Source organism: Microtus pennsylvanicus, chromosome 5 (assembly GCF_037038515.1).
Source record: "Microtus pennsylvanicus isolate mMicPen1 chromosome 5, mMicPen1.hap1, whole genome shotgun sequence".
Classification (NCBI taxonomy): Eukaryota; Metazoa; Chordata; class Mammalia; order Rodentia; family Cricetidae; genus Microtus; species Microtus pennsylvanicus.
The window spans coordinates 97,134,580-97,161,018 of NC_134583.1; the positions used below are offsets into that span (position 1 = coordinate 97,134,580).

Sequence of the window (26,439 nt, forward strand, 5' to 3'; positions counted from 1 at the left end):
TGGCTGCGCTGGGAGGGGTGAATAAAGCAGAGACGGGTGCTGAAATAACCCAAGGGTTGTCACAGCAGGGCTGGCTGGGACATGAAGGGTTGAAGAGGAGGAGGCAATGGGGGCTCACAAACACATGGAAAATGGGGGCTGTCTCTGAGTTGTTTGTGGACCCTTAAGTTGACTCCACAGACAGGTTCTTGGTGTTTACAGAATGTTGTGATGGTTTGTCACACTCCTAAACAAGACCTTGTTTTCATTGCAAGCATCCTGCAAGGCTGGGCATTATTTCCATCCCTCGCAAATGAGAAGCTGACACCTGACCAAGAGAACCAGTTAATCAGTGTCTTCTCCTTGTCCAACCAACTGAATCAGGAAGCACTGTTCTGCTGGCTTTTTCTGGGTAACAGGGACAGAGTTCACAAAAGTGCACTCTGAGAGCTAGCTGTTCTGGAAGGACTCTGCTGACTGTGTCTGTTCCAAGAGTAAAAGGCAAACAACCACACTGAGTTGCATAAGCGCTAAGCCTGACAACTGACTAAACTGCTCTATCACAAGCAACTTTTAGACCCTGGGCCTCCTATCCGAACGTCTAAAAGGCAAGCAAAGAATTCACAGGCAATGGTTTAGACACTGCAGGACTTTAATGTTCTTCACATAGTCAACAGAAAACACTAACAACATATGAACCATGGGGAAAGACCTCAGCAAAGATCTGGAATGTACGGTATTGTCCTGGTCAAACTACACAACAGCCATGTGAACACAATTCACGGGGATGGGAGGGTAACTGAGCTTTGTTAACAGCCTAACCGGAAAGCAAACAAGCAACCATTTCTTCTACTTGTGGCCAGGATAAGAAAAGTGAATCGTGGAACTTCTAGATCTTTCTTAGAAAGCGGCTTTAGAAGGGAGTCGGTAAGAGGGTGCAACTGCCCACAGCAGGGGACAGTCGTGCACAAAGTCATGGGCTGAACAAACACTAAAAGCATCGACAGAACTGTCTCATTAGAAATACAAAGGCATAGATATAAATTGTACGGTATTAAAATCAGACCCACTATGTAAGCACTCATAGCGTATGTCACTTTTATCTTGCTATGAGAATAGCACAGATTCAAAATGCTCGCTGTTGACTTTAACCAAGAGCTGCAGAACCCAGAAAACTCACTGCTGTCAGATCCAGCACATGCACTCCAACCTCCTTGGGGTATGCTCCTGTGAACCAAAAATAACTAATCAACTCGGCAGAACAAAGTCCGAGGCTAGGACTGCGATCCGCCTAGGGAACGAAGCCAGGCGGGATTCGTTAGAAAAGCACAGGAAAGCTTTGAAAGTGCCTCCGGGTCAAGTCAAAATGAAGGTGGCCATCAGCTGGGAGTCCCATCAGCTCTGCAGAGCCCTGAATGGTTAGGTGTTATTCTTTGAAAAAGAGTCTGTGTTAAGCATGTATTGGGGGAAATCCACATCTGTTAAGTTACTGTAGCCGATCTGAAGGTACTCTGAACGCCGCATGGTGCTCACAGACAGCGTGGAGCTGGTCACGCTCACAGCTGATGCATCTCCAAGAAGTTCTTCATGAAGGCAGCCAGCTTCTCAACATCTTCAATGGTGACAGCATTATACAGAGAGGCACGGATGCCTCCCACTGACCTAGAACAACAGACCCAACCGTGAAGACCGAGAAAATCAGGAGAAGACATACCAGTGTCAAAGCCGTTGCCTACCGTACATAAGGTTCAAGCTTGAACCTCAACGACATAGCAAAAAAGTGTACTTTAAAAGGCATCTATTTCAGCATAACCCAACTTTCACTAACTACCCCTCCTGAGTTGCAACTCTGAGCCCAGTGCTCAACTCCCTGCCTGTGAACATCCCCCGCAGGGAGCATGAAGCTTCTGAGCCATTAAGGAAACCCCCTGTACAGTAAAGGTCATGCTCACACGGGATTTCCTCAAACTAGTCATATTTTTAGAGTAATTATCAACATTATTTGGACAAGTGAAATGGGTTTCACTCTGACATTTCCATACACGCATACACTGGACTTCGATCATACCCACACTATTCACCTTTGATAAAGAAGAACTAAAGGAGGGGAGAAAAAAAGCCCAATGAAGAGAGTGATGGTGGGCTTGGGGCCTCATCACTCGCTAGACTTTGCAATAGTTCCAAGCAGACAGACTGAGCAAACACTCTGGGGTCTCCTGTGTGAGGACAGTTACTGTGCAGGATATCTGATGTGCAGCTGAGCCCAGTGATGGTCAAACTCCAGAGTACAGCAGGCAGGCCCTAACCGAGGCACTTTCAGGGCCGACGCAACCCTAGGCAGGATGCACCACAACCCAGCCTGCAGGTCTGTCACCAAGACTCCAGGCTGTGCAAAGTCCTGGATTTGTTTCAGTCTGCCTCTGACACACCTGGGCATGAGGAAGGCTTACCTGTGCCCCTTCAAGGAGATCATGTTGAGTTCCACTGCCTTATCAAGAAACCGCTTCTCTAAAGCTTCATCTCCTTTGGCATTGCCAATGCGAAATGGAATATTCATCCTGCTTCTATTCTGGCGCTCCACTGGACATCTGAAAAGCATGTTTATTATTCCAGCTACACTTCTAACAGGTGTAATGTCATAAACAAATCCACAGGTTTTTAAACAGTATCAGGGCTGGGGCTGGCATTCAGCCGACGAAGTGCTTAATGTGTAGAAGGCTCTAGGTTCTGGTGGTACAAGCCTATAATCACAGGAATCAGAAGTAGAGCCATGAGGATTAGCGTTCAGGGCCATTCAAAGCCAGCTGGGGCTGACCATGCAGAGCCTGCAGACACTCTCCTGGCATTTGACTAAACCCTTGAATGATGAGGGACAGTATGCATATGCCCAGTAAGAGATTGTGTTTTTGAAGAATAGCTATGGAGGATGGCTCAGTCAGCCAACTGCTTGCTGGGCAAGTTTGAAGACTTGAATTCGGTGCCCCAGAAGCCATGGAGAGCCTGGTGTGGGCACACACCTCTGTAATCCCCACTTGTGGCAAGACAGCCACTGCAAGCCAAGCACTCCCACAGGCAGACACAGGCACTCGGGGAAATGGAATGGCAGCATGCTTTATTAGCCTTGTTTTCCAAGAATGTGCTCACACCCTTCACCCACACAAATTCAGCAAGTCTTGGGTAAAAGTTGCAATTTTAAGTTAGGATTGCAGCATCTTTCTTTTCTATTTCATGTGGCCCACAAAATACTCATAGGGAGAGCCAGTTACTGTTAGGCAGATATATCTATTACAAAAGACTAAGCCTCATGACCATTAAAAATGGAGGTCCTGGCTTGCTCAGTGAATATAAACGTTTATGTATATATGTGGAATTGGACATATAACAACTCATTCACATACCAGATGATATATGGCCAGTGGACATCTGTGCCCACCTTGAGGGCTAGGGAAGATCAAATACCATTACTATCCATGATGTTTCTAAGTCCCAGGCACTACCTTAGGGGTATCTGCTATTATGGAGAGAAGCTTGTTATGGCAGGCTAGATAGTGGATGCATGTCCATCTCTCACCACCCAGAACCCAAGAATATGACCTATTTGGAAAACTTGTCTTTTGCAGACAAAATGATGACAATGATCTTGACATTAGGCTACCATGCACAGGTGGGTGTTTCGGCCCATGCCTACAATCCCAGCCTTGGTGTGTGTGGGGGAAGCAGGATAAATCCAAGGCCAGTGTGAGCTACATAGAAAGTTCAAGGCCAGGCTGGGATACAGAGTACAAACCTGTCTCAAAATAAAATCATCCTGAAGTATTGGGGATACCTAAATCCAATGGTTCACTCTCATGAAACAAAAACAGGAAAGGAAAAGGCCACTAAAGACAAGAGACCATGACAACGCAGGTTAAGTCAGGGACAATCTGGAGGGACAATCTGAAGAAGAAAAGATCCTTCCCTAGAGTCCTGGAGGGAACCAACCCAAGAATACCTTGATCTTGAATTCTGGGCTTCTGAAACAGAATTTCTGTTGTTTTAAGCTGCCAAGCTTATGGGTGGTTTATTACAGCAGCCCCAGGAGACATTTTCAAGATCTATGCATCGTCTGTAAACCTCACAAATGCAGCCAGTGATCAACACATGATCCCCCATCCCTTTGTCATGAAAGTATGTAACTAGATAAAAGTCAACTCTGCCATAGTCAATCTCATTCAGACTGCAGGCCAGGAATGGGGACACCTGTCCTAGAATAAGGGAGGCAAGGGAGTTGGCCAAGTAGGAAAACTGTTTATAGTGGATGAGGACCTGAGTTCAAATTCCCAGAGCCCGCATAAAGCCTGATGGGGCAGAATGCATCTGCAATCCCAGAATGCACCTGCAATCCCAGAATGCATCTGCAATCCCAGAATGCACCTGTAATCCCAGAATGCACCTGCAATCCCAGAATGCACTTGCAATCCCAGAATGCACATGTAATCCCAGAATGCACTATAATCCCAGTGCTTCTAATATAAAATAGGTTGAGGACCCCTGAAGTTCAAGGGATTGTTAGTCTGGCAAAGGAAGAACAAAGAAACCCTGTTTCAAAGAAGATGGAAGGTGAGGACTAATAAGGAGGTTGTCCTCTGAGCTACACAAGCAAAATGTCCATGTATGCCTGCACACAAGCCCATGGGGAAAGGAGGGTCAGGAGTAGGGGTTTACAGCACAAGGGACTACCAGAAAGATTTCGGCAAAGCTGACAGCCTCCTACAACTGCTCTCCAGTGTCCCAGAGAGGAGGGAGAAGAGAGGGGGTCCTATCCCAGCAAGGCGCACTTCCCCAGGTCAGAGTATTTGGTGACATGACCCAAAAGACTGGGATTTACCAAGATCCAAGAATTTCACCACCTCCAACCCCAGCTCGTGAGGCATGGGAGCAGTATGCCAGTGTCCTAGGAAAACGTAAGTTCCGAGGAATATAGTTTCCAGTTCACAAGAGATACAGTGTATTGACTTACACATAAAATCCTTGAGAATTGTCAATTATCTCATAAATCATTTGGGATTTGATGGCACTGAGCTTCTCCATGGCTGCGGCTCCACCATTGTTCTTGATCCATTCCAGGACCATGCCCATGACATAGATGCTAAAGATAAAAGACAACACCATTAAGTTCACCTCTGCAAAAGTCAAAAGAACATGTAAACAAACTGGTATTGGGAGTCACACTGACACTTTTAGCATCATTACAAATGAACAGGTCGCTTGAAGAGTACAGCAGGGACTAGGCCAAAGCAACTGGAGTCCATAAAGAGGCGACATAGTGCGCCTTAGGAATGCCACACCAGTCCCTCTAGGCCCTGATGCAAATGCTCCATGACACCCAGACCACACATCCCCAGCTCTTTAGACCAGCGGGTCATGACCCCTGGGGTGCTGAACGAACCTTTCACAGGGGTTGTCTAAGACCATCAGAAAACACAGATAGTTACATTATGAATTATGACAGAAGACAAATTACAGGTAAGAAGTAGCAATGAAATAACTTTAGGTTGGGGTTACCACATGAGGAGCTGTATTAAAGGGTCGCAGCCTCAGGAAGGTTAAGAGGCACTGCTCTAGGCTGTCTCTCCAACCCCACCCACCCTGAGCTCACGCTTCACCTCCTGAATCCTGAACCCCTTGCTCATATGATCCATATAGGGTTGTAGGGCTTGGTTTGGCTTGGCTTCCCACTTGCTCCTTTATTTTAAACTTCTGTGAGCATGTCTATGCCTTAGATCCTAACGCTAGAAGGCTGGAAGCCCACACTGCTCTTCTTTTTTATCCTGGAGTCCTAAGTCAGCACCTCCTACCTGACAGAGGTGACGTGGCAGTGGCAGACACCACAGGTTCCACACAGGGCTGGTCGCCATGAAAATGTAAGCCTTGTCTTTACCACTGAGAACAAGGAGTCGTTACTACCTGAGGTAGCCACCTCTCTTGCTCTTTTCAGCTCTACCCCCACACCCAACATACAGATCCAGCAGCAAGATTTGCTTCCTTGTCTCAAGAGGTGGGCATGAGACTTAACTAGACCAATCAGCAATCCCTGGGATGTTCTCAGATGGCAGTAGGGAAAGGCAGACCTGGACTAGCTCATTCCAAATAGCAGGGAAGTCCTAGCAGATCTCGTTTCTACCTAAACAGAGAAGCCAACATCCTGGCTAGAGAAGCAAGGATCAGAAATGGAGAACTACCGACCTGTAAACCTCAGAGCATGGGAGACCGAGGCGGGAAGATGGTTTAGCCTGGGCTACATAGAGAATTCCAGGCCAACCTGAACTACATAGCAAGCCCCTGTTCTCAAAACAAACCAAAAGTTCTCAAAACAAACCAAAAGTGGAGAAGAGATGGTGCAAGATTTGTGTTCCTGGTTCTAGGAGGACCAGCCACAACACAGCATCATTCCTTTCCGAGCCCATGTTCAGACTTCTCTTCTACAAGATCTTAGCACTGGACCTGGCAAGAGCAGCCCACACTAATGGTAGCTGGTGGGTACCCAAACAAAACTGAAGTTACAGGGAATTTGAGGATGGCACGTGGTTTCCCCATCAATCTTCTCACTGCCTTTAAAAAGGTCCCATGCATCCCTAACTGTAAGCCCACAAAGCAGAAGCAGGTCTCCCATCTTCCTTGAGCTCCAGTCTCCTCAGAGTGTGGCTGTGCCCAGGTGTGGGATAAAGGGGATCTACGGGAACTACAAAAGGTCTGATGGGAAAAGAGGCTGAGCCAACACCTGGGATAGGGATGCCCCCACTAGGCTGCTTCCTGTTCCCTAATAGGTTACCCTATGCCAGGATAGAAGATCACCAGGTCTCATAAACCTAACCCAGGAGTGTCTTCCCAGAAGACCCCAGAAGACAAGAGAAAGCAACACCAGACACACAGGCTCTTTACACAAAGTAGGCAGCATGCAAAAGCACACTAGATCCTCTCCATAGGCTTCCTTCCAGGCTGGTGATGGAGGAAGGGAAGAGATGCAGAAAACAGCCTTGAGAGGTTGGGCAGAGGAAGCAGGGGAGAGGGATGAGTGGGGGAAGAAAAGGGAATGAGTCTTACAGAAGTGTACAGTGCCTCAGCCTACTGTTACAGATCACAGTAGCCTGATTCAGGGGCTCCAATGTCCCATTTTACAGATACGAAAGCAGACCCAGCTTCACTTAGCTAAAGCCATCCATCCCCAGTAGCTTCTAAAAGCTAAGATTCTACCCCAGTGTCTGCCTGACTTCAAAGCCAAGGTGCTTTTCCCTCGTACCAGGGCTATCCGTTCTGTCTGAGACTGTAGGCCTCAGTCACCAGCTTACCTGTGGGACAGAAGGACTGCCACCTAACCTGTCGGAAAGGCCACCTGTGCGTGTGTCATGTACGTATGTGCCTGTGTGAAAAGATGCTCTCAAAATCTATGCAACCCCGAACCGCTTCTCCCCGCATCCATGTCTGCTCGCCCAGGCTCATCCCATCAGAGCCAAGGAGAGTCCTGACACTTCCAGGAAACCACGCTCACTTTGACCTGGTGCTTTGTAATCCCTGCGTTTCAGAACTGTGGATTCTCTAAGAAATCTAATGCAACAAAGGCCCGTGCCTCAGCAAGACCTCAGGACCAACACCATGCTCAAGCTTGCTACCAATATTCTCTGGCTGCCTTCTTAGGATCTGAGCAGGTCAAAGCAGCAGAAAGCCAACACACTTCCATAGGCCAGCCCCCTTAGCCTGGGTCTCCGATGCCTCGGCAAGCAGCAAGTAGATCTAAAGAAAGCAGACTGCCCAGAAAGCAGAAAGGCGACCCTGGGGAGAGGAAGCCCTGCCTGCTTTTCCACCCAGCTCCCAGGTACGCACTGATGCTGGGCCCCTGTGATTGACCTCTGCCCTCTAAAGCTCTTAAAGCAGTCGGAGCCTTGCAATGCTATGTGGATTCACAACTTGGGCTCCATTCTTTCCCTCATTAGTGCACACTTTTACCTAACTGATGCCTTCGGTATAAAACTGGCTACCTACAAGCACACCAAATAGGCTTGCCATCTAAGCCTGCCTAACCTTATTAAACCACAGCAAGTCTGTTCCTGGAATAGCTGTCCATAATGAAAAGCAGCGGGCATTTAAGCTAACATGACAGAAGCCCACGGTACACTGCTGGGTTGAAAGGGGACTCACACAGCTCAGACACAGAGCAATGTATGACAGTATACAGCTGATCCCCCCAATTCATGAGTTTGGCAGCCATGGATTCCGTCAACCTTGTACAGACCAAGTTTCAAAATCAGTGTCTGGAAGGAATATAAACAAATCTTTTCCTTGTCATTACTTCTTACCTAATACAGCACAGAAATTACTTAGAGCATTTATATTCTTTATTAGGTACTATAAATAATCTAGAGACGACTTAAAGCATACAGAGGAATGTGTATAGTTATATACTGTGCCATTTTTAAAAAGAGATTTGACCACCTAAGAATTCTGGCCTCCTTAGGGCCCTGGAATGAGGTTTTAAGGATTAGGCAGGCACAGTGTTTCCCTGATCAAGGTTCACATAGAAACTTTGGCTCAGAGGGGGTGTTTTATATATTTTTAAAACAATATCGATTATACCCTGCATGTCAGAGTTTAGGAAAGGTCACCAGAAGTCTCCAGGCTGCAGATGAGCTCCCGGGCTGGGATTGAGGTGTCATGACTGTTTCAGAAGCTTCTGCAAGCCTACAAGTAGTTAGCCTTCCCTGACGTCAACTCCCCCACCCCTGAGGGTTCCAGCTTCGCCCAGCTTCTCAAGGGCCGTTGTACAGGCCATATGCTACCCCTGTAGTTGCTAAGTAGCCCAAAGATGACATTCTGTCTCCTAAGTCCTGAGACTACAGGCATATGTCACCATGCCTTTATCTCATCCTTTCACCAACTGAAATAAGGTAATTGGATAAAAGACATTTTTTCCTCACAACTGAAGATAAAAACAATGTATATTTAGCAGCTCATATGCACAAATAGGAAACCTTTGTGAAGCTGTAAGGGTTATTTAGTATCTTCTCCTCTACCCACTAATCCGGTTGAACGTTACTAATGGGCTAAAAAGAAGGTTACCAAAGCCCTTCATTCCAGCCCAGTTCCTCCGAGGCCCAGTTTATCCAGAACAACAGAACAGTTCTCAGGGCCCACAACCTTTTGGCTCTGACCCAATGAAACATCATCAAGACATGCCTGCATCCTTATCTGCCTGCAGGACAGAGTGGGGAGGGTTCTGGGAGCCTCCCCTGCCCTGCACACGTTGTCGGCTCCCTGCGGAGCTGGCTCTCGGTGGGCCATTTCTAACCTTGGATGGTAAAGCACTGCCATGAACTTCAAGTCACACAGAAGCACAAAAAGTTTTCTTCTTTCATCTCATCAACAAAGAAAAGAAACTTGGGGTGAGAGTGGGGGACAACTGGGTTGGGAATCCCCCGAGCCCTACCTTTTTTCTTCTATGCTTTTGCTCAGTTTCAAACTAGGTATTTGCCACCCTGACTTGCTCTGAGAGACCATCCCAATCTGAGGAAGAAATGGCTCCTTCTCTGCTGCTTCTGGCTCAGCAGCCTCAGGCATGAAAGTCCTAGAGAGGGGGTTTCCCATCCCAGGGACCAGACAAGGTCAGCTGCGGCTTGGCAAGGAGGCTGGGACACTTTCAATGTGTCCAGCCTTTTCCACTTCCCACCAGACATCTAGTCTGTTCTCTCACTCTTCCCAATGGGGTATTCGGTGTGACAGTAGCAAACCACGTGTGAACACACTCATCATATTTCTTTAAAACCCTCAGAAAAGGTATCCAAAGTGTATTATTGCCCACCCTGCCTCTTTAGCTGGCCTCTGAACTCATTTCCAGGACAGTCTTCATCCCATCTCCTCCTACCTTCTCACACTGTTTAGTTTTTGAGACAAAAAGGTAGCCCAGGCTCAACCTTCCTGAGTCCACCTCCTAGTCATGGGATTGTAGGTGACACCATCAATCTTCCTGACTCTGCCTCCTAGTCCCGGGATTGTAGGTGACACCATCAACCTTCCTGACTCACCTCCTAGTCCTGGGATTGTAGGTGACAGCATAGCATTGGGTCTCAACCTTCTCTCTAATAAAGCCTCCTCCTGGAAGACTGAGCTGTAAGGCAGGTATGTGCCTTCTAACTTCCTGTCCCACACAGCCTGGCACCTCAACTACTCTTCGGGGAACCCTGCCCATGGGGTCCCCAGTAGTACCTTCACCACCTTTATCTTCACTTTTTCTTTTCTGACTGGTGTCCACTGGTGTTTCCCCTCTGCCTGGAACCCCCAGAGGTAAGCAGGATAGAACTGAGTCCCATGCCACCCTAGGCCACATGCATTTTAGAAACATCTTTAGACCAAGTCCAAGAATAAGGATTAGGAGGGTCCAGAGAGTTAACCTCAGAACACTCTACTCCTAAGGAAAGTGGGGGACACCAGAGACTGTTCTGCATCATGTGAGTGACACAGAAACACGGGGGGGGGGACTTTCAACCTAATTTGAAGTCCAGACTCTTCCCTTTCTGTGTGTGGGAGACGTTTTCTGCAGGAGGGAAGGACAGAAGAGAACCCTGGCACCCTTGCCCTAGCCTGACCCTGCTCCTCTGGAAAGCCGCTCTGTTTGTCTGAGACACAAACCAGGGCACTTATCCACAGAGAGCTTGCGGGTTAATGGTCAACAGTCGGCGCCTGGATTATCAAGATCGAGCAAAAGCTAAGACTATCATCCCCACAGAAAGGGCAACAAGAAAAACTGACCAAACAGTACCTGGGGGCCAGGAGGCGAGCTAGACAGGGAATGCTAAGTGTGCTTGGGGCTCCGGGGTCTCTAGCTAACGAGGCGTGTTCTGCTCTACCTCCACTCTGCCGGAAGACTACAGCACCCCAGTTACCTGAAACACGGAGGTGTGTTATACAAAGAGTTGTTGCCAGCCTGCACTTTGTATTCAAGGACTGAAGGACACTCTCTGAGGGCGAACCCCAGCAGGTCATCACGGACGATCACCACCGTCACCCCAGCAGAGCCAACATTCTTTTGAGCACCAGCAAAAATCACACCAAACTTTAAAAGAAAGAGAGAGAAAGAAACATGGGCTATTTTTGAGGGAATTTGTGGCCACCCCTGAGTGATGTAATAGTGATATCTAGCTCCCCCTCTGCACACTTCTTTAAAGCAAGAACTGTTTAATTCTAGCCTAGGAGCACACCACTATAGGAATCTCTACCCAAAGTTAAGTCAGCACTTTGAGTGTGGAGACCCACAGCCTGGCCTTTGCTAGGAAGAGACTTCCCACGCCCAGCACTGTGAAGTCCAGAGATGTTCATGCTCTCACAACCCTTGTTTACTTCAGTCTTTAGGACAGGCCCTCTCAGGACTGGGATGGCGCAGTAGTTAACAGCACTTGCTGCTCTTACAGAGGACCCGGGTTTGTTTTCTTACGCCCACATGTGGCTCACAACCATCTGCAACTCCAGTTCCAGAAGATCTGACACCTGATTCTGACCTCTAAGGGTTCCAATCACACATATTGGTACATAAAAATATATATGAAGGAAAAATACTAATACACATATAATAAAAAATAAATAAATCTTAAAAATTTGTATTAACACTGGACAGCGGTGGTGCACACCTTTAATCCCAACACTCAGGAGGCAGAGACAGATGGATCTCTGTGAGTTCGAGGCCAGCCTAGTCTACAAAGCAAGTTCCAGGACAGGCTCCAAAGAGCTTCCTGTCTCAAAGGAAAAAAAAATTGTTTTAACTAAATATCCAGGCTTGGTGGTACACATCTGTAATCCTAGCAGTTGGGAGACGGAAGCAGAAGATTCAGGAGTTCAATGTCACCCTTGCCTTCACAGTGAGTTAAAATCTAGCCTGGAATGCAGGCCCTCTGGACCGAGGTAAGGTGCATTAGACAGCAGGCTTGCCATGCATCAAGCCTGGGCTTCATACTCAACACCGCAAAACAATAAAAAGAAAATGGAGCCTGCAACTCTTTGGTAACCCAAATGAAATACTATCGTTTAATCTAGAAAATGTATTTGTACAACTGTTAATATTTCATAATTAAATGATAAAGATTTTTAGTTAAATATTTTTAATTAAATATTGAAATGGTTAAAATATAAATTTTTTTAAACAATGGGCTACAGAGATGGCTCAGTGGTTTAGAGTGCTTCTTGCTTTTGCAGAGGACCAGGGTTCAATTCCCGGGACTCACATTGTGTTTGACAACCATCTCTAACTCTAGTTTCAGGAGAGCCAATGCCCACTTCTGACCTCTGCCAGCACCAGACACATCTGGTGCACACACTTGCATGTAGGCCAAACATTCCTACATGTAAAATAAAATTACTAAATCTAAAAATAAATTAGGTCAATAGTAATTAATACAAATTTCCACTTAGAGACAGTCGGAAGCTACCATGAAGGGGGCTGCCGCAACCCAGCCTGGGTGGGTGAGACACCTGAGGGAGAATTTTAGGACACACCAAAAGCTAATGGCTCTTGAGGTCATTTCGTTGTATAAGATACAGGTTCTATGTCACCTCAGGAAAGTGCAATTGTAGTACAAGGGAGAGAGACAGAAGGATTTCAAGTTTGAGGTCAGATTGGGCTGAGCTATTCAGTGAGACCCTTCTTTAAAAACATAAAGTGTGGCTATAAACCAAATACTGTAGATCTACATAACAGAACAGTCGTCTAAAACTGAACTTCTGATACATGCACCAGCATGAACCTCGAAGACATTAGGGAATTAAGCCTAGCACTAAAGAACAAATATCATGATCCCATTTAGAGAAGGTCCCTTGAGTACAAATTCATGAAGTTGGATAGTGGTTGGCAAAGATCGGGGGTGTGGCCTTTAGCCAGTTTCGGTACAAAATCTGAGGGTTCTTGGAGTTGGACAGAGGTGAGGGCTACACAGCAAAGTTAATATGCTTAATGCCCCTGAGTTATGTACCTAAAAGTGGTTAAAATGAGGCCAGTAAAGTGGTCCAGCAGGTGAGGAACCTGCCAAGCGCATGCACACCACGGCAAGTGTGCATCCATACATATACGATAATAATAGGTAATTATATGTGTGTATGTACATGTAATGTATATATGTACACATACGATAATAGGTAATTATATGTGTGTACATGTAATGTATATATGTACGTATACCACACATGCTTAAAAAAACTAACAAATATAACGACAACAAAAACACAGGGTCTCACTATTTACCTTTGGCTGGTCTGGAACTCAAAATGTAAACCAGGTTACCATGAAATTCAGGAATTCACCTGCCTCTGCCTCCTGAATGACAGGATTAAAGGTTTGTGCCACCACACTTAGGCTTAATTTTGTTGTTGTTCCATGACAGGGTTTCTTTGTGTAGCACTGGCTTTCCTAGAACTCACTGTGTAGATCAGATTAACCTTGAACTCAGAGATCCACCTGCCTCAGTCTCATGAGAGCTGGGATTAAAGGCATGTGCCACCACCATCACCTGGCTAGCTTAAATATTTTTAAAAAAAAACATGACTAAAATAATAAATTTATATTTTATCACATTAAAAAAGAGACCTAGTTGGGCATGGTGGCCCACCATAGGAAAGAGATCTCTAAATTTAAGCTCTAAGTTCAAGGGCATCCTGGTCTACACAATGAGTTCCAGGAAAACCAGGCCCTGGTCTCAAAAACAAAAGAAAACAAAATAATAACAAAAAAATCCCCCAAACAAACAAATAATAATAATAAAAACGAGGGCGGGGGAGGGGGCAGAACTGTTAAGGCTCTTTTTAGAAATTGTCCAGCAGGATTTCTGACCTTCATCTGAAACACCATCACCACCATCACAAAAAAAAAGGGGCAGAGGGGCAAAAAGAAGGCTCAGCCGGTAAAGGTACTTCCTACACAAACCTGGCAACCTGAATGCCACACCCGGAGCCACATATAGGTGGACCAAGAGCACTGACTCCATAAAGTTGCCCTCTGACCTCTGTACACGCATCTCTCTCCCTTTACTCAGTTTCACACATACACAAACTTGTGCATATGTGCATGCATACACACACACACACACACATACACACACACACACACACACACACACACACACACACACACGCACCCCACATTATTTTAAAGGCAGACTACCATTTGGCTAGCTTGGATGCTGTTTTTAAATTCTTTACAGATCACTCTTACGACACGTGCCTGGTACAATGCTCCTCACCCCTCCACTGCCCAGCCTGGGCAGATCACTCATAAAGTCTGAGTGTGCTGTTGGTGAACTTTCGGAGTTAGGGCTGACAAAACGCATGGGGTGTTCTTCACCATCCCCAGGGCGTGGTTATCTTGCTCTTGACTTTGGAGTGAGCATGCCATTCCCAGCATCCTTGCCAACAAGCTTTCAAGAACCACTGCCCTCCACCCCCAGCCTCCCAGTTTTTTCAGTCAGGTTTCTCTGTGTTACAGCCCTAGCTGGAACTCACTTTGTAGACTGGGCTAGCCTTGAACTCACAGAGACTCACCTGCCTCTGCCTCCTGAGTGCTGGGATTAAAGGAGTGCATGAGCCACCACGCCCAGCTCCACAGACACTCTTAAAAAAGGCAGGCAAGTTCCTCAAGGCCTGGCTTGTAGGCCGTGAGCAACCGTTCCCACCGCCCTAGATGTTCAGACAGCCAGTGACGGAACAAGCAGTTCTCACCCCGCTCGTCAATGTCTACCTACCCTGGCTTCAGGGGCTCTGCCAGCCCCAGACTCCCCAGGGTCTTTGCTATGGGCATACATATCAAAACACTTCAAAGAAACATTTACTGGTTCCCTGACCCAGCCTCCCATACTCTACCTTGGAAACGTCCACTGGCCTGGATAAGAAGTTTGAGGACATGTCACAGACCAGCACGGCTCCCTTGACGTCAGGTATGAAGTCGAACTCCACCCCGTGCACAGTCTCGTTTGCACAGAAGTACACGTAGGAGGCGTCCGGGTTGAGGTTCCAGGTGCTTGGGTCTGGAATCTCTGACACAGAGGACAAAATGTGAGGCTCTGCATACTTCCTTCCATTCTCCATAAGTAGATGACGCCACCCCTCCACCCCAGGGACTGGTTACTTTCCGGAGGGGATTACTGACGCCAAAGCATTGGCGAGTACGAGCACCTGTCTGCTCCTGCCATCATCACCACTAACAGCGGAAGATGAGCTGTCAAACTCTCTGAATGTTTCAAAAGCAGCCAGGCACAAAGAACATTCAAATGCAGTCCAGAGGGGCGGAGCGTACTGGTGTGCCTGCGTGATACCACACGTGGGAGGCCATGGCAGAAGGACTGCTCTGAGTTCAAGGACAGCCTGAGCTCCATCAAGACCAAGTCGGTCTGGAGAGATGGCTCAGCTTTTAAAAAGGTTAGGCTCACAACCAAAAATAGAAGACTACCTACCAGGTCATCCAGGGGTGTCAAAAAACCCAAACAAATGAACCAACAAAGGGGATGGAGTTCTGGGTGCTCATCTGAAAGCTTTCCTGTCATGAGCTACCCATCTACGCTCTACCTGTTGGCCTACCAGCTTCTTCTCAGGACCCCAGTGCTGACCCACTCTGGGTCCATGTGGTTCCAGCAAAGCCAATCAAGCCCACTCCCTCGGGGGAAAATGTGACTCAGGCAGAGTTAGTGACTAAGTCATAGCAGGGCACATGATACTAGTATTGGGGTGCTCCAGCAAGGGCCATGAAATGTGGGTGACTATAGTGAGCTGGAGAGCAGCTGCGAACATCTTCCCAGACGAGGAGCTACTTTCCAGTCTAGAGTCTACTAGAAAATGGATAAGGAGCAACCAGGACATGGGCAGAAGCGCTGGGGCTCCTGCTGTCCCCACACCAAAGACAACCGGGCTTAGCAGGACTCTCATCGTTCTACAGCAGGTAGACCCCACAGCTACACAATCTAAATGAGCTCGCAAACCATGGACAGGAGGACGGTAGGAAAAGGACAGCAAAGGGAATGGCAGTCACCCCCTTACCAACCAGCTCACTTCCCAGAACTTACTTGTGTAACTTCCGAGTTTAGGGTGGACGACATTCACAGTCCCAAACTTCTTGGCTTCTTCTGCAGCCTTAGCTGACCAAGCTCCGGTCACCACGTAGTCAGCACACCTTCCAGCTTTCAGGCCAATCAGATTTAAGGGGACAGCACTGAACTGGCCAGACCCACCTCCTTGCACAAAGATCACCTTGTAGTTGTTGGGAACATCTCTGGACATAAAAAGGGGTGCAGTAAATACAGAAGCTCACACATCAAGGACAGAGAATGAGGGGCGCTATACCAAGTGCATACTTTTGCTCTCACTCTGCAGAGGCTGGGAAGACGGCTGGCTCAGTGCTAAGTGCGTGCACTGCCCTCGCAGAGGACTTGGGCTCAGTACCCATCACCCACATCAGGCAGCTGGCAACAGCCTATATAACACTAGCTTCAAAGTATCCTCTTCCGTGAACACACACACACACACATACACACACACACACACACACACAGGAACACACATACACACGACAATACCTTAAAAGAAAAAGAAATACAGTCTTACTATCACTCTCTGTTACCCAATTTAGTCATTTATTTACTAGTTTCTTTGACATTTATTGATGACAATAGAAACCAATGGTGACATCTTCCTTTTCCTGGTGATGCCCTGCTTTCTTTTCCGGAATCATACTTTTCTGTTTTCTCAACCCTCAGATTTCAACTTTGGCCATCCTGACCCAGAAAACACGCAGTGAACAAAAACTGCCATGTGTTAATCTGCAAACACTGGTGACTCCTGGCAACGCTGGCACACAGGTGAGGAGGGTCTTCTTGGGAAGATTCTCCTGGTGACAGCAGGGCTCCTATGTCCTCCTTTGGATCCACAAAGCAGACATTCCTATTTTCACTTAAGTCAGTGAATCAGGTCCGTCACCTGTAACCGTACTGAACCAGGCATCACTGAGAGGCGTCTGTCTTTGGCAACTCTAGATCTAGCTGAGTAAGCAAAACCCAAACACACGTCAGGACTAAGTGCAAACTGCTTTGACTTCAGGATGGAAAAGGTGATCGGACTGCAGACATCCCAAGCTTTATAACAGTCAGAGCTTAGGAATAAGTGGTCAAAGGGCAGAATTCCAGCATCAGTTCAAAACAGAAATGACCAGCAAGGTGGCAGGAACGTGGACAACAAGTTTTGCGTAAGAATCTTGTACCTAGCCTATACTCAGCTCGATAAGCTGGCAAGTAGCTTGACCCACACTAGCATCATGAGAAAGGAGGGAGCGTCAGTTGAGAGAATGCCTCCTAAGATCAGGCTGTAGACAAGCCTGTAAGACATTTTCTTAATTAGTGATTGCTGGAGGAGGGCCCAGCCCACTGTGGGTGACGCTATCCCTGGGCTGATGGTTCTAGGTTCTACAAGAAAGTGGGTTGGGCAAACCATGGAGATCAAGCCAGTAAGCAGCACTCCTCCATGGTCTCTGCATCAGCTCCTGCCCTATGAGCGCCTTTCCTGTCTTCCTTCAATGGACTGCAGTGTGAAAGGGTAAGCCAAATAAACCCTTTCCTCCCCACATTGTTTCCTGATCACGGTGTCCATCGCATCAATATGAACTCTAAGACAGCGGCGCTAGGCCATGCCAACCATGATGCTATTAGCACCCAGAAGCGCTGGCAGAAGCCAGGGCTCCAGGCTTATATTATCCACATGCAGGGGCACAAGACAGAAACGTACTTAGGATAGAACTGAGTTAAACGAAGGTTCCGGTCAGAATAGGCTCTTAGCCATGTGGCCAATGGTAAGGTTCTAACTATCCCCTCCATCAAGGACAGGTCTGTGAACGTGACACAGAAAACAGCGAGGCAGACAGGAGTGGGACACGCCAAGCACACGATCAGGCATACACACACACAAAATAAATAAATATTCTTAAAAAAAATACTTGTATAAACTTACAGTAATTCCCTCACAAGATTCTCTGTGTTGTTAATAATCTTGGCAAAATCTGATGACCTGTGACTCATTTCTGTGGAAGCAAAGAAACAACGAAGTACAATATCAAACAGATATGCTTGTGAAATTTATGGAAAAATAAGAATGCTCTGAGTTCAGACGGTGGGCACAGGCACACTTAATGGAAAAGTCAGTGCACACTGATAGAAAGGCCCAACATTTCAGACCTGAAGTCACAGCGCAGTGATGGTTCAAGTGCCACACTAGCTGATGCCTTAGGTCCTTTTCAGACCCTGCTCTATCCCTTTCTCCCAAACTAGAGACTCAGACAACCAGCCCTGAAGTCCCTTCGCACAGTGTAGCCCGGAACCAACACAGGAGCGAAAGTTTAATAAAGAAATTATTAATGAACAAGATATTCACAGAGGCTTGTGAACGTTTTCACTTCTACAAGCTCTTATTTAAGTATAATAAAAGCTTTATGTTGAATGTGAAGCAATAGTACATACCTTCGGTAGCATCCTTACACAAATGTATAGTATCTGCTGATCTCACACCTTGTGACCAATAACAACCAATTAAAAACCAGTGAGCTATGTAGAAACTTCTCACCAGCACTTGAGATGTGTTCAGTCTGGACTCCAGCAAACATGTGACCCAGGACATTAAAAATAAATGTATTTATAACAGCCTATGGGAAGACCACTCAGAGTAAAACGCCTGGGCTTGGGGCATTTTTGTTCTCTTTTAGGCTGGGATGGTAACAGAAGCCAAAAGTAAATCTCACCAAGCACACTGATGCCGAGTCCTTTGTAGTCTAGTAGCTGCTTCTGTATCTCTAACAACACCTAGAAAGAGAAAAAGAAGACTACAACATGCTGCATACACTCTCCCTCCTCAGACACCTGGGAGGTGGGGGGCATCAGCAAAGCAGAAGCCCAGAAGGTGCCCAGGATTCTGTTCCCACCCACAGCCAAGCCCCTCCCCTCATCTTCACAGAGCCCCACTGACATAGTTTGCACAAGTGGGACCTGAAATTAGGCAACATGATTGATCCCAGAGACCATGTCCCCTTCAAATCTCATCTGCCTCTCTCTTAACGCTCATTTAATAAACATATAAAGTTCTCAGTTCAGGAGCCCACAGGAACAAAAACCAGTTGTGTTCAAACCATACAGGCAGGCCAGTTTCTCACGGGGAGCGGTGGTGCTGGCTAAAGTCGTAGATTCTGATAGGCTGCATGGGCAAGAACCTGCTATGAACTAAAATAAACTCCAGGAGCTGGGGCTATACTACACGAAGCTCAATGACAGAGCAGTTGCCTAGCACATAGGAAGCCCTGGGTTTAATTTGCAGCAAAGCTGGGGGGAGGTAGAGGAAAGGAGAAGGAGGAGAAAAAAGAAATTATATCCAGACCAGGCTGAAAAAAAGATTTTTCTCTCAGTTGTGGGCTACATCTTGACTTTGAATACTATTATTCCATTCTGGTAAGGCAGCCCTTGAAAGGTCATGGGGATTTATTGATGTGACATTAATTGGGAAACCCATCATTCACAAAAATGTCTCTTATCAAATCAAATAAGCAATATCAATTCCCCTATAGTGAAATGGAGAACAGAAGCGAGGGGTGCAGCTCAGTGGTATAATGTGTTGGGCACGCTGGGGGCCCTGGAGTCAATCCCCAGCACCAAAAGAAAGGAAATCAGGAAAGGGGAAGGAAAAAAGAAATCAGAAGCGGGGGAGAAAGGATGGAGAAACAGAAAATAAAATATATGTTCTCTTCAGCTAAAACAGGAAATTTAAAGAATCAGTATTAAACTATGAAAGAGAATCTCAATTTGCTTAAATAAGGTTGTCAATATGTTGAACGTTGCTGAGACAAGAGATGGGTCCTTGCAGGTGAATAGAAGATGTCCACAATAGAGAAAGGCTCAGGCCAGGTGTGGTGGCACAGGCCTTTAATTCCAGTGCTCAGGAGGCAGAGGCGGGTGGATCTCAGTGAGTTCAAAGCCAGCCTGATCTACAGAGAGAGTTCCAGGACAGCCAGGGTTCTGTAAAGAGATTCTGTTAGAAAAAAAAAAAAACCCACACACACACACACACACACACATACACACACAAGCAAGGAAACAAACAAACAAAAGTAAACAAAATAAATGCTCTAAAATTAAACACAAAGTGCAAAAGACCCCGTGAAGAAGAATCCAAATGAGAGATGGTTAAGACATTAGCTGAGGCCCAGTGGAGCACGCCTTTAATCCCAGCATTTGGGAAGCAGAAGCAAGCGGATCTCTGCGAGTTCGAAGCCAGCCTGGTCTAAATTATTAGCTACAGGTCAGCCAAGGTTCTATATTGAAGCCTTGTCTCAAACAAGCAAAAAGAGATACTAGCTAAGAACTGGGCTAGATAAGAGTTCTGTAATCCTAATTAGCGGAAGACTGAAGGTCGAAACCCCACTCAAGCAATGGAGCTTAGAGAATATAAGGTACCAAGACATCACATAAATTATATGTTGAAATACTGTACTGTGCCCCATATATATATTGTACATATCTATAAAACTATCACACCAGTTAAAAACATTTTGGTGAATACACATAGTAAAAGAAACATTAGTCTGCAACAGAATCTTGGTTTATGTGTGGACTGGGGACCAAAGAGGACCTTCGTTTGAAAATGACAAACAGGAGCTCTACCAGATCCCTTTACCACCCACCTGAAACCTGAAACCATCCTTGGGAACTGGACTTGGGTCCTCCACTCTTAACCTGCTGAACCATCTCTCCAGCCCTGTATTTTTTTCCTACATACATTTCCTGAAAAACACATCTACAGGTTTATAACCATGACTGAAGAAATGGCTCAGCTGTTAAGAACACAAACTGGAGTTTGATCCCCAATACTCCTCTCAGTTGGCTCACAACTGCATTTTAACTCTTCTGGTTTCCACAGGCCTTAACTCACGTGAGCATACAATACAAAGACACACATGCATACACACGTGAACATACCACACACAGACACACATGCATACACACGTGAACATACCACACACAGACACACATGCACACACGTGAACATACCACACACAGACACACATGCATACACACGTGAACATACCACACAGACACACATGCATATACATAATTTTAAAAAATAAAAGTGAGTTCCTCGAAAAAAAATCAAAAAAATATTTTATAACAAAAATCACTATTTTTTTTACTTCTAGCCAAAAGCTAGACCACTGCACTCTCTCCAGCCTCGCGTACAGAAGTTTATAAATTTCATTTTTCTTTACAAGTGACAGTCAAAACATTTTTTGAAAGCTTCTCTAATCTTCATAACTAAACCAAGAAAATTCCTAAATTGAAGTTAACAGCACGAACTATAATCCCCATGTTTTATGTCAACCAGACACCAGCTAGAGTTTATATGGAAAAGAGGGAGTCTCGGCTTAGAAATTTCCTCCATAAGATTAGGCCCTCGGCAAGTCTGTAGGGCATTTTCTTAATCAGTGACTGATGGGGAAGGGTCCAGCCCATTATGGGTGGGGCCACCCCTGAGCTGATGGTCCTGGGTTCAGAAAGACTGAGAAAATCATGGAGAGTAAGCCAATAAGCAGCACCCCTCCATGGCCTCTACATCAGCTCCTGTCCTCACTACTTTCAATAATGAGCAGTTATATGTAACTGTGAGTGAAATAAACCTTTTCCTCCACGAGTTGCTTTTGGTCATGGTGTTTCATCACAGTCATAGTAACCTTAACTGAGACACCCTCTCTTGGGAGGTGGAGGCAGGAAGACCACCAGCCCTGCAGTACCAAGTAAATTCTGGGCTAGCTTGTATTGAGACATTGCCTTACCATACCCGGCAAAACAAAAACAAAAGAACAGCCCACTCCAAAAGAGGGGCTTGGGGGGGTTGGGTCCCTGCACAGATGTTCCCACAGTTCTAGCAAAGAACGCCACGAAAGATGAACTGCAATGACCGCAGAATAAGCCCTGTTCTCAGCCTGTGCGGTTGTCCCCACAAAACTAAGGCATCCTTTCCCCTCTCACACAGCAAAATCCTGTTCCTACCCCCACAGAGGCCGCGGTGTCCCAGGGAGATCGCCAGCATTCAACAATAGAGAATTGTACAATCCTTGGCCATGCCAGAGCGCTGTAGCAACCGGTTATCAGATAGCAGTTTCGGCAGCTGGTTCATGGGCTCCAAGCCATGAGAACAGCTGGGGTGCGAGAGGAACCCGCGCGGAACGGGATGGCACCGGGATCTAGCGAATGGAACTTGGCCAAACAGCCCAAAGCCTTTCAGAGTCAGAACCCCGGACACAATGAGGGAACAAGTGGGTTTCCAGGAGAAAGCCTTGGGGGCTGAGCGGGTTCGGTGTGGGTGAGGAGGGAGAAGCCGGCAGCTTTCCGAGTTTTGAGGATTGCATTTCCAGCGCCCAGACCTTAACCTGCCACCACGGAGACAGACGTGCTCGCTCCTGGCCCGCCCGCCACCGACCATTCTTTCACACACCCACGCACGCCCGTGCACGCCTGAGCCCGCGCGGCCACACCGCGGGGAGGTCCAGCCTGGGTCCACGCCGGTCTCTATGCACAGGAGCGCACTTCGGGGGTCAGCAGCTGCATCTCGATGGCTGCTGCGCCTCGTACACCGATGTCTCTATCTCGACAGCTGCATCCCAACACCCTGCATCCCGATGCCCGCGCTCCGACCGAACCCCGGCCATCTTACCGAGTGTGGCAGCTTGGCAGGCCCAGGCCCAAAGTTAACCACTTGCTTGGCGGCGTCCATGGTGCTGAGGCGACAACGGGGGAAGTGGCAACAGCAGAGACCACGCGAACTGCCCGCGTCTCCGGATGCAGAGGCGGGGCGGGCCCCAGCCCGCAGAATCGGCGCCCCATTGGTCTTCTGTGTCAGGCCGCGTACTGATTGGATCTCTTCCAGAAACTCGCATCCCCATTGGCTGAGCTCACCATCCGAGCCTGCGATCAGTTGCTTCTCCTGTAGTTTAGAATTTCAACCAGCCTTGGCGGTCAACGCAAGAGAGCAGGGGATTGCACCAGCCGCCCGCGTGGCGGGGAGCCTACTGCCTTTGCGTACCTCTGGGTGCTGAGTCCCCGGTCCTGGCCTCTGGCCAACTGCGAGATGGTGCCCAAGTCCTTTGCTCCTGCTCCATTTGGCTCTGGACTAGGCTTTGCTGCACTTGCTCCAGGGGCCAGTCCGTATTAACTCACCAGCAGGCTTTCCTAAGACCCACACAGACACTCCGGTGTAGGCAGGGTGAAGAAGGACCTAGAAGAGTGAGACCATGAGACTGTGACCCGACGCACCGGATAATCACAGCACTTGGAAGGCTGAAGCAGGCGGATAGTTACTTGGAGGCCAGCCAGGGATTACACAGAGGGACCCTGTCCCAAAAATAACATAAAACAAAAAGGCTTTGTGTTTGCACATGGACTCTAACGCACTGCACCACGAAAGGACAGAAGTGGCTAAGAACCTCCTCCCGCAGCTACCCCTACCCTCCTCCAGGATAGCCTCTTTCAAGTTGCTGACTCTCAATTCTCTCTCATTATTTCTTTCATGAACCGAGGAGCAAAAACCTGAATCTCAGCTCTCTCTTTCACTGGACCGCCTCAGCTGTGAGGAGGTATTAACAGGAGCATAAAAAGCAAGCTGAATTCAGTCCGGACCAGAGGAATGTGGCCCTGAGCCGAGCTGGGCACATGGCCAAATCTGTTTATACTTTTCCGCACAAGTTCTCATTTCAAAAGAGTTGCTCTGGGGGCTCATGTGAGATTCTGGAACAAGAAGGTCCTTCCATGCAAGGGCAGTTCCTTTGAAGTTCAGAACATTTCTAAAGCGAATTTTTTTTTCTACTTTGCAGTTTAACCCAGATTCCTTTACTAGAAAAACATTTTCCCAAGTTCATCATCATGCAATGGATGCCAGGAGTAGGCACAAGTGCCTACTGAGCATTAATGACCAACCACAGCATCTATGACCACAGCATCTATGACCTCATTTCTTTCTTTGGGAATTTGGACTCTGTTTTCTGTAACCTGTTGAAGGGATGTGGCTGAGAACAGAAACACTACTTAGGGTAGAGTAAAGATAAAAAGTCTTAGGAAACACTGAATAGACTAATGTCACCGCCTACTTCGGCACCTTAATTTAGAAAAATTGCACAATTGAACTGGACAGCGTTCTCGTGCCCTTTATCTCAGCACTCTGGGGGTAGAGGTAGGCTGATCTTGAGTTCAAGGCCAGCCTGGTTTACAGAGCAAGTTCCAGGACACAACAGCCAGGGCTACACAGAGAAACCCTGTCTGAAAAAAAACAAAATCAGCTAACAAAAACAAAGAAAGAAAATTGCATAACTGAATAGTTTCAGTCCCAGCCCTTAAACTCAGATAAGATTTGCAACAAACCTACTGTTTTATGTAATACAGTGGCTTTAGACAACAACCACACACATCACACACACACACACACACACACACACACTCCTGCAGTTACCCCCCTAGAGCAGTGTTTGCCTTTGGTCTTCTTGGAACTCTAAGCACAAGTCCCAGAGAGTGAGTAGAGATGAAGCAAAATAGAAGGACAGGAACAATTAAAAGTCCTCAACACTTTGGTACGTTGAATGAGCACCAAGAAAGTCAATACAGAGCTGGAGCGATGGCTCAGTGATTGAGACTGCTCTTCCCGTGGCCCTCTGTTCGATTCCCAGCCACCCACATAATGATTCATAACCATCTCTTAACTCCAATCTCAGGAGACTTGATGCCCGACACCCAGAGGTGGGTGCAAACAAAACAGCTATATGCAAAAAAAATAAAAATTCAACACAACTGACAAAGGCCCAAATTGCCAACAGAGATAATGATTGTTTTCCTAAAGACACCCCAAATAAACATGCTGAAAACAAACAAATAGGGCTGGAGATATAGCTCAACCCTGGGTTCCAGTCTCAGCATGAGCTTGCTTAGAGACAGAATGTTTGTCAGCAGGACCATCAAGATGGCTCAGTGGGTAAAGGGGCTAGCCACCAAACCTGAGCCATGGCAAGTGTGTGCCTCCCTACAAAATACGTAAACAAATATGTAAAAGCAGAATGTGTGTGACCCTCTCATCCCCAAATATCAACCATGCACCTCACAAACCCATCTCACAGCTCCATTGTCCAGAGGAACTTCTTTAAGAGAAATAAGTAAACTAGCTCATATATTTACTTAATTTCTAATGAAAGTTGTAAGCTGTCCTTAATCTTTAAACTCTTGTAAATTACAGCCTGTGGACATGTAATTTAAAGCCACAGGATGACACATTCAACCACGGCAAAGACACCCAAGTGTGACAGCCATGTCTTCAGTGTGTATTATCCTCCTCAAATGTGTCTCTGTCTAAATATTTAATGAACTCACTCACCACTTCATGCTGACTTGTCCTGAAATTGTTTTCTGCTGCACAGTCGGCGATCTGGCTTTGTCTGAGCAGAGGTCACTAAGGGAGAGGGGATTCTACAGGCTGCTGGTGCAATGCTGGGTCTGTCTCCCTACCCACTGACAGGGGAAAGGGAACGCACATTCATTTTGCCCTCTCTCCCCAGGAAACATGACCGTTATCTCTACCATCCAATTTTCTATGTCTGTTCATCTCTTAGTTTCCGAATACTCCTGGGCCCCCTATGTGACACAGGTGGTTATCATTCCACATGCTAAGACATGCCGTGTAGCCACTCTTCCCTGGGGGCCTGCAGTTTCTAGTACCATGTGTCATAAAACTGATCACATGCACGCTCTGGCTTGGACCACCACTGGTCTGTGCTTCTTCCTTCCAACCCAGGAAAATCTCTCTCGGTCCCCCAATCCACACATGTCTTAAACTTTAAACGCCTTCATGTACAACATGAATCTCTATTTTGTTGTAACTAAAGGTTGTCTCTTTCTATGCTTCCTTAAGCTTAGGGCAGGAGAATAGAGCCACAAATACAGGCCTCTAGGAACCACCCAGAAGTAAAAATGAAAGGGCTGTGGTAAACTGAGAATACATGCCTGAACCAGGCTTTTTCTTTTAGGCCACTGACCAGCTCCCAAATCATGACACAGAGACGTAATATTAGTTTTGAATACTTGGCCTTAGCTTAGCTCTTTCCTTGCTGGCTCTTATAACTTAACCTGTTTCTCTTCATCTTCATTCTGCCTCGGGGCTTTTTACCCTTTTCTTTCTGTATATCTTACTGTTCTGCTGTCTCTGGCTGGCTGCCTGAGTGTGTCTTCTGGCCCCGGGTATGTACTTCCTTTCTCCTTGTCCTCTCCTCTCTTCTTCTCTCTCAGTCTTCTCAAGCTTAGATGTCTCCTGTTTATTCTCTCTGCTCACCAGCCGTGCTTATTGCTCTCCTGCCTAGCTGCTGGCTGTTCAGCTTTTTATCAGACCAATCTAATAAACATT

The 26,439-nt window shown here is 46.9% G+C and overlaps 1 protein-coding gene across 3 annotated transcripts; it reads right to left on the minus strand.

The window, feature by feature from the left end:
- Positions 1–613: 613 nt before the first annotated feature.
- On the minus strand, positions 614–23,630 carry Psat1 (phosphoserine aminotransferase 1). Of its 3 annotated transcripts, XM_075973630.1 has the most exons (10): positions 23,508–23,630; positions 22,717–23,277; positions 18,761–18,821; positions 17,977–18,046; positions 16,044–16,249; positions 14,848–15,020; positions 10,893–11,062; positions 4,979–5,107; positions 2,430–2,567; positions 614–1,641 (listed from the first exon to the last, which is right to left on the minus strand). In XM_075973630.1, exons 2-10 carry the CDS (start codon positions 22,774–22,776, stop codon positions 1,536–1,538), a joined length of 1,113 nt encoding a protein of 370 aa, XP_075829745.1. In that variant the 5' UTR covers positions 22,777–23,277; positions 23,508–23,630; the 3' UTR covers positions 614–1,535. The 3 variants fall into 3 exon arrangements, with proteins under 3 accessions (XP_075829745.1, XP_075829744.1, XP_075829746.1); XM_075973629.1 differs by lacking the exon at positions 23,508–23,630 and having other exon boundaries at positions 22,717–23,485; XM_075973631.1 differs by lacking the exon at positions 23,508–23,630 and having other exon boundaries at positions 22,053–22,808.
- Between the last annotated feature and the right edge of the window lie 2,809 nt (positions 23,631–26,439).

Coding starts and splice junctions, on each gene's coding strand:
- Psat1 (XM_075973630.1), bottom strand. CDS start 22,776: ATGGACGCCGCCAAGCAAGTGGTTAACTTTGGGCCTGGGCCTGCCAAG. Junction 11,063..14,847: donor GGCCAGTGGACGTTTCCAAG/GTAGAGTATGGG, acceptor TTTCTTTTAAAG/TTTGGTGTGATTTTTGCTGG. Junction 1,642..2,429: donor ATCTCCTTGAAGGGGCACAG/GTAAGCCTTCCT, acceptor CTGTTGTTCTAG/GTCAGTGGGAGGCATCCGTG.